Genomic DNA, 12,218 nt, shown 5'->3' with positions numbered 1-12,218 from the left:
GACGGCGGCCCGCGAGGCTCAGGAGAGCGGCTGCGCGGAGTCACGTAGGGGCGCGCAGTCACGTGGGGGCGGAGCCGTGCGGAGCAATGGCAGCCGGCGGCGCTCCGCCCCCAGCCCGCAGAGCTGCGGCCGGAGCCTCGGTGGTGCAGCGCCGCTGCTTCAGAGCCGGGCTTCGACGTGAAGAGGAGGGGGGCGTTAATTATTTAAAGAGATCATCGAAGATACAGAAAAAAAACCAAAACCAAAGCTTTATTTTGTTTCAAATATTACATGCACTTTGAAAAAATTAAAACTCTTTATTTAAACATTTCGATAGCATCGCGTCAGTTTGGAGGCAGCGAAGAACAGACGATTTGAAAAGCATTTACAAAAATACATTGCACAAAGTCCTATCTCGCTTCTTTAAAAAATAAGTTAGTGTTATTCAAAATACTCCCACTACCCAATTCCAATTTACACAGGATAATTCTAGTTTAAATATGTAACATATTAAAACACCTGTACATACAATGCAGCTCCTCTGCATGGGCCGTGGGCTCCGGCACAAGGGAAGAGTTCTCCATGCAGAGACTGTGTTGAAACATCAGAGGACTGTTGTGCAACATACAGAACTCTATTCAGAAAACCAGTCAGCAGCTCCATGTGTTAACAGTTCACAGGTCATAAAATGCATGGGAACAACAAGATACAAGTTCTGCACACCAAGTGCATGTAGGAGTTTTTTCTGAAAAGGATCTTTAGAAGTAGTGATGCTGAAGGGGGTCCCCAGAGCAGCCTCAGCTCGTGCTGTGCACAAAGCTTTGGGGTTGATGCGTGCCCACATCCTGGACACCATTACTTTGTACTGATGAAACTTCACAGCCCCATTTTCCCTGTGCTGCGTTATTGCAGTACAACGTTTACCGACCACGAAATGTAAGGAATTATTGTCCCAAGGAGAGAATTTCTGAAGTGTTAAGATAGCTCTTCCCTAGGGTTAAGTTCCAAATCAGCCTGTACTAAGTGAGAAGAGCTGAGAAAACTGTTAAACTGCGTAGTAAACATTCACATACAGCAATTAAACAAGCTCATCAAGTTGCCATGGTAAAAATCCTTAAAATAACTTGAAGTTATCCCTGAATTTTAAAGCAACCCATGGCCACAAGTTACAGTAAAGCATTCTCAGGCGCTGGTGTTTAAATTAATTTTGGTTGTGTTAACTTTCCCTGACAGCGATATTTATTATAGTCAACATTTATTGAAGAAGCCCTTTAGGATCCCCCAGCAGGTCAAAACAAAGTCAACTGAAGGACACCTGTAGCCACAGGCTGTTTAAACTCCATGACATTATTTGGCTTGCAGTGCTAAGCTAACAAATATGCAGTTGAGCCCTGAATTAAAAGAAAAAATCCTAGTTGCAGAAAGTGTGGTTTATTCTTAAAAAAAAAAAAGCAAAAAAACACATACATTCATTTGTAATAAAATAGGTATCACCTGATTGCTAACTGGGCTTTATGAACCAGAGTCGTTTGCATGCATTACTTCTCTCAGCATGGACACAAAAATATAAAGCTAACTGGCAATTACAAGCCGAGCATTAGAGCAAATGAGCTTTATTTTATACAGTTCTGCTGACAGTCTTCTGCCTTTATCAGAGGATTGGTAACTCTGTAGAATATATCTTGCATCCTCGTCCTTTAAAGATTCCAGTGTTGTAGGCTGTCCAGTATATACAGATTGGAAACAAAATGTACAACAAAGCAACCCAAGCTGTAGTGTAGGGGATTATTCAGCAGGTTTCCCATGCACTCTGAACCGATAGAGACAAGTATACTCTGCATGTCCCCAGTTAGAAAGAATTCTCAGTTCCACTATCTGGAATACGTTTTCACTTTTCTCCTGGAGAAAGAAAGAGCAAACACACAAACTAGAGTTAGCTCTCTAGCATAAATCAACACATCCAAAGCTGCATTCTCAACCAAACTTGCTTTCTGCAACTAGCTCTTATTAGTAATTAAGTTATGGCTTGGGAACTTTTTACCACTTTGAACAGAGCTTTCCTACTTTGTTTGCTCCTTACTTGTTAAGGGAGCAGAATAAGTGTGAAGCTGATTCTTCCTAAGTTTATTATTTTCACACCAGTTGTGTCCAGGTGGCAAAAACATCTCCTCTTATCTATTTAGATGACGGGTTTTGATGCAGATAGAGAAATAGTTCCTACATCTGTTTTCACATTGCCCAACAGAGAATGCAGCCCTTCTCTTCACAGGTCATTGAGTACTGCCATAAAAAATGAGTCTCTCCTGACACTTTAAATCTCATCATCCAGACTTACCACTGTAAACATCTGCAGCGGCTCCCCTTCTTGGTCATAGACATACTGTCCCAGAAACGTGCCCTCCTCTTGATATTCATCATCTAAGCCCTGTAACAATGAGATAAAGATTTGTTTCTTTTAAGTATGGAAACTGTAGAGGCATGTTTACGTAACTGAGGATCAACAAGTAGCATCCAGAAGTCTGCCATGCAAGGATTAGAATGTTTCCCGTGCAACTCAGTGCTTGCTCAGACAAGCTGTACATTCTAGTTTCTGCTATGTTTGACTATGAAAACATACAAACTCCTTAATTTTCATAGCAGGAATTAAGGAGCTAATTTACTACTATTGCATTGTAAAATCTGAACTACTCAGACAAACAGAATTGCTACCTCCCTTCACAGAAGTTCACGATTCTAACAAGCATGAGGAGAACAAATATCCCTCCAAACTACTTTTAGCACTTATTTCTAGATCCTGAGGCTCATCAAGAATATAAACAATTCTAACAGCAAAAACTGAAACACCACTTTCTCTTCTTAGCCGGTTCTCCCTCATTATTTTTCAAGACATACAACAAATATTCTTTATCTTTATAAACACCAACAATTTAAAACTCGAGAGACTTACATATACTGAAAACTTCCTAGGAGCACTGGTGATATTTCCTGATGGTGAAAGAGTTTTTGGTATGTGTTCCAATGAGAAGGCAGTAGGATAGATCTTCATGGAAAGTCTAACTACAAGATATCCCTCTGATCCCTTGAAAGCCCAGCAGTTTCCTGGATACATGTCCGGCTGAACAGATTCCAGGGCAAGTAGACAGAAAGGAGTGGAAAGAACAGGACAAAAAAAGAACAAACATTTTTGCATTCTGTTTTTGCAATGAATACTGAATTACTAGTCTTAAAATTATAGTAAGTGGCAGAACAAGTTATTCAGTAACCAGTAAAATACACAATAACTCTACTCCTAATCACAAGTCCAATCCTGCCTCCAAAGACCGAACATGAAACGATACTTTGTGTTAGGACTATACTATAAAATAGCAGACATGGGCTGCACAGTTTTAATTGCATGCTTCACAAAGGCAGCAGATCCACCTGAACTATCAGCACTCTCTTGAAGACTGCTTTCTAACAGGAGCCCTCCCAGTGCTCACGTTTGGCAGAAATCCACAGTGCAGCAGCCAAGCCTGCTATGAGAGCCTTAGTTTTTGTTAAAGAAGGGCCTTAAGCAATGCCAAGGACCTTCAAGAGTAATCACACTCCCAGAACAAAGTTCAAAGTACCCCGTCCTCCCCAGCCCAGAGGTGCTGATCACAGAAAAAACACTCAGCACCCAAAAACCACCCCAGGACACTCAACACAAAATAACACCGCTGAACTTGTTTACTTAACTTTTAATTACCTGAATAACCACTCTGGGAGACTGAGAGAAGTACCACAGAGGAATTCCAAAGAGGCTAATTAACGCTGTTTTTGTCTCATAGGTTTCAGAACAGCGAGTACTTAAAATGCTGCCACCTTAAAAAAGATAAAAATCAGGTTAGCAGAAGTAATTTTTCATTCCTTCCTAAAGGAATTTTACTTCCCCACCCCCTTAAAAACACAACAAGACCACCACCAAATATTAAAGGTATTGTTAATCTCTAATAATGTTCTAACTTTCCAATGTTGTGTTTCTAACAAATACAGTTTTATTTTAAGTAATCATTATAGATTTTTCACTTCAGAAGACTGAAAGACCGTACACTTTCCATTGTAAGTTCAGTGATGTTCAGTCACTTCACACATACAGATCTGTGGTTCTCAATTACCCAGTTACACATACATTCAGAAGATCTACTTTTATTAGAACTACACTATATTCCCTAATATTATAGTATTTCTTCTATTTACCTCCAGATTCTAAGGCAAAATCCACCATACCAGTCTTGTCTTGAGAGTACAGCTTCAACGCATTGTTTACAATGATCTGTGCTTGCTACAGGTGGACACAGAAGAACAGAAAGACAATATGAAGTGACAAGAGCTGATATATTCACATGACGAGTAGCAAACATCCTTCTGAGATGCTGTACTCTTTGAAAGCCTCAGTCAACATAAAGTTTGTTTTTAAACACTTGAGTGAATGGCTCAAAACAAATTCATACTACATCCTGCCTGATGTTTTCTTCAGAATTGGAATTCTCTACCCTCCCCCCCATCTGCCCACATTTGGGAATTCTTCTGTACTCAAGATAGCAGACTTTTTGGGGAAAAAAAAAAGCACATTCAGAGAAGACAGAACTGCTGTAAGAGTGCAGTCAATTTTCCATAGTTCCACCCATTTCAATTAATCTTTCAGGCACCTCTTAAAATCATTAACATTTACACAGACAGTTGTGTTCCACTAAATGTACGTGAAGGACAATTTTATTGAACTTCTTAGCACTTTAGCTGACTCACTGCTTCTGTGATTCCAGAAATCCCTGCGTTATTCACAGCATTTGTTACTACTTCAGATGTTATTCTTTGGTCTGTTACAGCCATCTGTAGAGTAATATTCTTGAGAATTTGCAACTCCAGATCCTGCAGCAAAGTTTGCAGATCACTTCTGGTCACAAAATTGGATGTAAGCCACTGGAGAAGCGATTCAGGAAAGTCCTTGTGCTGATCACCAAAAACCATCATCTTGACAGATTCTTTAACCTGGGCATCTACCTATTCACCAACAATTAGAACAGAAATAATTAGTATTACTTAATGGTTTATGAAGACCACCTATAGGCACATGTGAAAGTCAATACATCCTTCCAGTACTACAGAGAAATCTAGCCTTTGCATGTGGTTTAAGTACAGTGACTTACACTAGAGTAACAGAACAGGTAATCATGCAGAAGACATGGATGAACAGGATGCTTCGTTGGTTTGGTGAGCAGCTAACAAAGTCCTGCTAATGAAGGGCTTTATGTTAGGAAGTCTGAGGGTTCAGAATAGAAAAGTTGACTGCAACAGTTCAAAGGGACTGTGGCAACTCTAAAGGGAGCAGTACACTTACCAGGCCTAATTAAGCAAGTCACTTAAGTGACTATTCACCTATGGCATACTTTGATTTCATACATACAGATAAAATATCTTGTGATAAACTGGAATATCAACTTGGACTAAAATAAGAACTTAAAGACTGCTGCATTTTATTGACTACATTCAAACTGAACCTTACATAAGTTAAAAAAAAAAAAGCATGATTTTTAACATAAGTTCCAGATGACAAACCTAGCTATTGCTTATACACGAGTTCCTTTTCCATATTTGCATGAGTTGGCACAATATGCCTGCTATAACAGCAAAGTACAGTACATTCAACTGATACTGCATTATCTCAAATGCAAATGAAGCTGCCATTGTGAAAAACAAACCACAAGCTCATCTAGTAAGGTGCTACCCAATAAAGGAAAAAAAGATCATAGTACCACTCCATGAAGCACTACTGTTTTTTTAAGATTAATATTACTCCTATATCATTTTTGCAGTGCCTTTCAAAAAAAGTTTTTGAACAAAATCTAGTCTGAATTTTACTAGGATGGTTACCAGAACTTACTTTTTCATGAATAACATCTATTTTCTCACAACTCGTCTTCACACTTCCTCCAGTTAACAGCTCTGATTTCATTTGAGACAACTCCAGTTCCAGCTTTTTAACTCTGGATAAGAGTTGATTTTGTTCATCACCATCTCTGACAAAAACAAATAGTCAAGAATTAAGAAACAATTAGTTTCAATCATTCCATCAAATTCTAAAGGCATGAGAATATATTTGTCTAAATACAAAGTGCTTCCCTAGTTCAGTTATCCATTGAGACAGACATCATAAGCTTGCAGTTCCTTGAAGGCTTTCAGACCCTTAGGATGAAGATAACAGAAGCAAAATATTTCAAAGTTCTGAACAAATCCAGAAGCAATGACTTTCAGAACATCACCTCACTGACAACTTATTAACTCAGACAAATACAGATTTCTAGTTTGACAGACCAGCCAAGCTTTACTTGCTTGAGTTGGCCACCGATTGGAGCAAGTTTCAAGTTACCTTAACACCTGCCTATGAAGTTACTGTTTTCAGCTGAGCTTGTAAGCACAGTTTATACAACCACTACTCATCAGCACTCAGTGTATACTAGGAAAGAAGTATTAGCCAACATTCCAAAGCTATTTCAACTATTTCAATTAAATGTAAAAATAAGAATTCACAATGTGTTTTCTCTTCCCAACGGGGAACTACTTAGTGAAATTCTGTGGGTTTTTTTCTTGATACTACACTGTATGTTAGCAGACAGCAGTTTATCTGTGAAACCAAAACCATAGCTGAAAGCTAGAGTTGATAAGATTAAAAAAATTAAAAATATAAGATGCATCAAAACCAACCACAGTATAGTAAGCAGTTTGAGGAAGAGATCTTACGTGTTTGTAAAAGCACAAGAAGTCTGTCACAACTAATAACTGATAGCTGTATTAAAAAAAAAAAGCCTATCACCGTTAGCTAGCTTCAAAGCAAGACAAAAAAATTAAGTGCTCATACCTTATTGCTTTTGCTTTGGCTACTTCAAGTTCCTTCTGAATGTCCTAAAAACAAAACAGAAGTTTGGTTTAGCACAACAACGCAAGTGACAGACCATAAAAGACATCAAGTGAAAAAGCAAGACATTCTAGCACCACCTATACGAGGCTATGTTCCTACTTTACTTATATTTGCGCCTCTGTATAGTAAGATTTTATTCCAATAGCATCCACCTTCCTGGTCAATTTTTAACCTTTGAACTGAAAACACTGCCAAGAATGGTGAAAAGAACGAACACTAGCAGTGAGACTGAAACAAATGTTCGAAGCTAGCGTGAAGTAAACTAGGTTTGAGGACAGAAGAAAATAAATAGTTTGTTGCCTATTTCATCAGAACATTACTATTATATCTAGCTAGAAAAGCTAACTTTCATACCTTAAATTCAGCAGAGAGTTTTCTAAGAAGATCTTCCAATGTTACAATGCGCAAGTTGTGCTCTTGATGTAAAGCCAGGAAGTCAGTCTTAAAAACAGGAAAGAAAAAAGCAGCATACTTGAGTACAAAGTACTTTGCTAAAATGGTGGTTCTTTCATTCTGTGACATAACTTTCAAGAATGCTTAGATAACTGTTACACAGTAAATGACAGGATAAGTCAATTCCACACCAGAAAGAGAATCCTAAGAAGTCACATCAGTAATCAACTGCATTAATAAAACAGTGCTTTGATCAGTCTTAGAAATTGTCAGTAATTGACTTATCGTTACCTTTTCCTCCAGTCTCTTATCTTTAAGATGTTGATCCATCACATTTCTTATTAGCTTCAAGATCTCATTTCTGTCACCCATCTGGGCAACCTGATCTTGAAGATTATGGACAAGCAGCAGCACTTTGCTGTATTCTTCGTCATGATGATGGCATCTGTCAGACACGAAGGCCATCTGCTTTTCCAGCTCATTTATACGAGCAGAATCAAATGTATTTATGGTATCCTAAGGCATAAAAATTTGTTTAATATATAGAAATAATTTTTATTACTCTTGCGTGTCAAATGGTTATTGCAAAATGCCACAGACAGGGGAGTAAAGAGGTCTTAAGAGAAAGTTCTTGCTCAGACTGTTCTCCCTTACCTTTGCAGGCTGTACAGAACGAGGAGAATCAGGCTGTGGACGAGGAACATAAATAGAATCATCTGTGCTCTGGACTTTATCAATTCTTGTCCGGTTCAACAGAGGCAACAGTGCAATGAAGCCGTCAAACCCCCAGAACCATAAACCTTCAGTGAGCAAAAACAAAAGCAAAAAAGGGAGTTCAATCTACAAATTGTGTTTCTATTTAAGGACACAAATTATCTTACGTTTTGCCACAGAGTAAACACTACTCCAGCCTGAATAAGAGTTACCTACATGAGGCAATTTCAAAACTGTTAAGTCAAGCACCCAAAAGCATTAGGCAACATTAATCAGTGCCACTTACAGGTGACTTCTGCTTAAATATGATACATTCTTAATTTTATACTACCGCTCCCCTGGGACACAGATCTCATCTCTTGAATATGACAGGCCATACTGACAATTTTTACCTTATTGGAAAATATCTTGCCTCATACCCTATTTACTACATACCACACTGCATAATGTCTAACAGAAGTTTGAGAAAACTTATGCTTCCACGAAAAGACAGAATTTGACAAAGATTGTACTTATTTCTGCAATATTTTAGTGAGAAGAAACAGCATTTTCTACTCAGCATAACTGCTTGCTTTCTTATTCTCCATACAGCTCCTCATGTTTCTGAAAAGTTTTTTGAGGATATAAAAAGACACGAAAATGCTTCTCAAGAATAGCCCAATATCTTCAATAAATACTTTAAACAGGAGTTTCTTTCAAAAAAGACAACTGGTCTGGAACATTGCCAGCTAATCTGGCTAAGGTAGTGGTATTTCAAGCAATGTAGGCATGGAGAAAAAGAATGCTCTGGGATGCATTAATAAAAAACCATAAATACACTTTCACGGGGACTGACAGCAACCAAAAGCAATCAGCAGATTGACAACAATGAAAAGCCTACTCTTTATGAGCTCAGGGCTGCTCCTATGAAAGGGAATAAACACACTTCAGTGTTTTACAATTACTTGCTATGTCTAAAAAGCTCTATGAGATTAAAGTTCCATGAAACAAGAGCCTGCTGACTCACCAGTACTTTTTGAAAGCATTCACAAACTGTTCACAAACCAAAACTTGGCCTTTTTAGCTTCTATATCTTCCCCATGAACCCACAGTCCAACTAGAAGTACTTCTTTGCTAAAGCAGTAGTAAGCATACACTGATTTGGTATGAAATCTGTACAATTCACATACCTAGTAGAAACAGCAGTGGGATGAGAAACAGCAACAGCCTGGAAATCTTTGGAAGGCATCTAGACAAAGAGAAGAAGGTTTGCAAGAAATAATATTATCATATTTCATCTGATAACTGGGAACAGAACTTGCTCACAAGAGTATTTATAATTGATACATACTTTCTAAGAATAAACACCTTCAGCAAAGACATCAGAGTAAGAAGTTGACTCCAGCCAGCTCTAAGCAACCTGAAGATGCCAGAAGCTGCTCTCCCTAGAAGACAGAAGAGGTGACATTACTGCACCACACGTTCAAGGAAACCAAACAGAGGGACATGCAACTGTGGCCTAGAGTTCTTTGCAGAGCAGAGAAATGCACAGGCAACACACAGATTACTAACATCTAGATGTATCTCACAGTATGACAGCACTACAACCTCAGCGACTCAACAAAAATAACAGCCATGCAAAGAGATGAAATCTCAGTGGTTACAGCAATGCTATCTTCCTGAAAATTCAGCAAGAGTTCAACTTATCACACACTAAAGACCTCAGCATGTTTCATGAAATGCAGAGATTAGCAGAATGAGTTCACTGAGAGGAATGCCACGGCAGGAAGCAAATACCAAACCAAACACACCCCATTCCTTTTGACACCCATTATCTGGGCTATTAACACACTCAGTCCCTCAAGAAGCAGACAAATTCGTGTCCCACTACATCTGTGAGCAGAAGGATACTCTCTCACTCAGCATGCTTTGGTCAGTAAAGCACAGCAGCTTGTGCACTAAGTTATGCAAGCTCCAGAGTAAGCACAGCAAAATTAGTGTAAGCCACTGACTGCAAACTTCCTATCTGTCAAGAAGGAACAGGCAGCACACACAGACACAAGTCAGGATAGTAACCTGGGGAAAGAAGGGCCAGCCAAAGTAGAGACAACACCTTCTGGGACACAAACCATCCAGCTGCTCCCACTGTTCGCAACACGTGCAGCACAAAGTAACCTAGATTATAACAAATAACTATGTGGCAACATACAAATAAGGTTCTTTGCGATACATGCAGTAGAAAAGCCTCCATCCCCTGACCATTATGTGCTCTGCACAGTATTAAACCATACCTTTCAGTAATCTACAGACTTGTTTTTCTCAGTATTTAAAAGCAAATTAAACCACCAATAAATATGAATCTAAGTAAAAGCAAGACAATTTAGAAACAGAATTCTCTTGTACAGCAGTAGATGTAATGGACAACAACTTCTGGGCAGTAAGAAAACCACTTCCTTCTTCACAACAGCCCAAGTTCACATTTTGTAGCATGGCATTTAGATAAACAAGCCAAGTGTAACGGGTAATGGAAAAAAATTATTCCCATAAAAATATGCTTTAAGCACATTATTTTATATGCATCTTTCTTGTTCTAGATTTTACACTAAGTTTACTATCCAGAGTCATGTTTAAAAAGAGGAAATAATTAAAGTTTAAAATTCTAGAGAAAATATTGATAATGATATCTGTATTGACAACCAGACATTCACTACTGAAGGCAGGACGCAAGCAATACAATGTCAATCTTGAGTCTTTGAAAGCAAAAGTGAAATGCAGCATGCTAAGACAAAATGCAGTAACTGAAACCCCCCAGAAGCCAACAGTTACTGTATCTACAGCTAGGACTGCTCGCTCTACGGAACGAACTACGTAGTATCAACTTAGAAAATAATCCTACACTTTCAGATTAGCAGCTACGTCTGGGTTAATCTGAGGGATTATAGATATACCAACCCAATATTTTGCAAAGCATTTAGGTGAATGAAGTGTCTCAAATCATTTTCCTTTGCTGAACAAAGAGCATTCAAACAGATTCTTGATGCCTCTGCCATTCAAGCTAGGGAACGCTCATCTCACAGGGAAGATTCTATTACTATATAAGATTCCTGAAAAATTGACTACCACTAGAACAAAAATAAAATGTTAAAACCCTTTATTCAGATCATCTGTATATCAATACCTTCTATCTTGCTTTTATTTAAAGGCAGCTCTCCACCCTATCGAGAGCATGGACAGTAAGCACAGTAAGCTAACAATCTCAATTTTCTTTCTCAGACACAAGCTGTATGCCTTCATCACACTTTGTTTTAACCACAAAAGCAGCCTACCAAGCCTGTACAAAAGCCAGTATCAGCACAATAGTTCAAAATGAAAAAGATGTTAAGTAAATCAATTTTCTCAACACTGTACATTTTAGTCTATTCAATGGATAAAGATCAAAACAACAAAACAATATGAATGATTAACAGATTGATGCAAAATAAAAGCAAAATAAAAAAGGTCCGAGTCAACCTGCGTAAGAAAAGATGTGCGAAATGGTCCTTGCTACCCTTTTAGCCCTGGAGGATTGCATGTGCTCTGTGGTGTGTATTTCAAGTTGTTTCTTCCCCTTACAGTCATCACCTGTTGATTGTGGTAACAGATGATTAATGGGACAAAGCCAGGATCAAATCAAGAACGTTACAAGACAATGTGAACAGGTCTACTTCATATTAACAGTTACCAAGCCAAAAAACATCAAGCAAATTCCAACAGCCTAAAACTTATCTGGGGCAACGGTACAGAATCCCAGGGAATCACTTTCCTGCCCTCTGCATTTAAGCTAGAAAATAAGCATTTACTCTGAAGCTTCCACAGAGGCACGAAGCACAAACTGCTATCATAGCAACAACGTAACGTACAGCCCAAGGCTAAAGGCAACATAAATGGTTATACTTACATATTGATTCCTCATTTACACCAAGATGGCTATCCTCTCTGTAAAACTCCTTTATATTCATGCTTCCACAGTAATCTGAGTGAGCTGCAATATATCCAGAAAGGATAAATAGAATATAATTCCCAACCTCAAAGCCTTTCCTATCACCGGATTTTAAACAAACTCACTTGGTTTGCTATTAGAAGCCAGGTTACCTGAAGGAAACCTGAAAGCTGATCCTGAAAGAAGCCTACCTTGTGTAATCCTGCTTTTTTCTTCTTTAAATAAAAAGGGGAATTT

General features: G+C 38.5%; 1 protein-coding gene across 4 annotated transcripts; it reads right to left on the bottom strand.

Annotated features, from left to right (window-relative positions):
- Positions 1-276: 276 nt before the first annotated feature.
- Positions 277-12,150, bottom strand: SUN1 (Sad1 and UNC84 domain containing 1). 4 transcript variants are annotated; one of them, XM_010719670.3, is made up of 16 exons: positions 11,940-12,150; positions 11,513-11,623; positions 10,079-10,177; positions 9,354-9,447; positions 9,193-9,251; positions 7,964-8,109; positions 7,601-7,825; positions 7,271-7,357; positions 6,857-6,900; positions 5,882-6,017; positions 4,747-5,001; positions 4,198-4,282; positions 3,707-3,822; positions 2,927-3,094; positions 2,315-2,404; positions 277-1,878 (listed from the first exon to the last, which is right to left on the bottom strand). In XM_010719670.3, exons 1-16 carry the CDS (start codon positions 11,998-12,000, stop codon positions 1,765-1,767), a joined length of 1,890 nt encoding a protein of 629 aa, XP_010717972.1. In that variant the 5' UTR covers positions 12,001-12,150; the 3' UTR covers positions 277-1,764. The 4 variants fall into 4 exon arrangements, with proteins under 4 accessions (XP_010717972.1, XP_019476404.1, XP_010717973.1 ...); XM_019620859.2 differs by lacking the exon at positions 10,079-10,177 and having other exon boundaries at positions 11,940-12,149; XM_010719671.3 differs by lacking the exon at positions 11,513-11,623 and having other exon boundaries at positions 11,940-12,149.
- Positions 12,151-12,218: the final 68 nt, after the last annotated feature.

The sequence above is a fragment of the Meleagris gallopavo genome, chromosome 16 (genome assembly GCF_000146605.3).
Source record: "Meleagris gallopavo isolate NT-WF06-2002-E0010 breed Aviagen turkey brand Nicholas breeding stock chromosome 16, Turkey_5.1, whole genome shotgun sequence".
NCBI classification, from domain to species: domain Eukaryota; kingdom Metazoa; phylum Chordata; class Aves; order Galliformes; family Phasianidae; genus Meleagris; species Meleagris gallopavo.
Note: the sequence above shows the minus strand (reverse complement) of the source record. Positions and strands in the feature narration are given on the sequence as shown.

Bases quoted from the DNA above. Each gene is read 5' to 3' on its own strand.
- SUN1 (XM_010719670.3), bottom strand. From the start codon at position 12,000: ATGAATATAAAGGAGTTTTACAGAGAGGATAGCCATCTTGGTGTAAAT. The intron at 4,283-4,746 runs GTGAGTCAGCTA...GTCCACCTGTAG, and splicing joins TTTCTGGAATCACAGAAGCA to CAAGCACAGATCATTGTAAA. The intron at 3,823-4,197 runs GTAAATAGAAGA...ATCTTTTTTAAG, and splicing joins TTTTGCCTTAGAATCTGGAG to GTGGCAGCATTTTAAGTACT.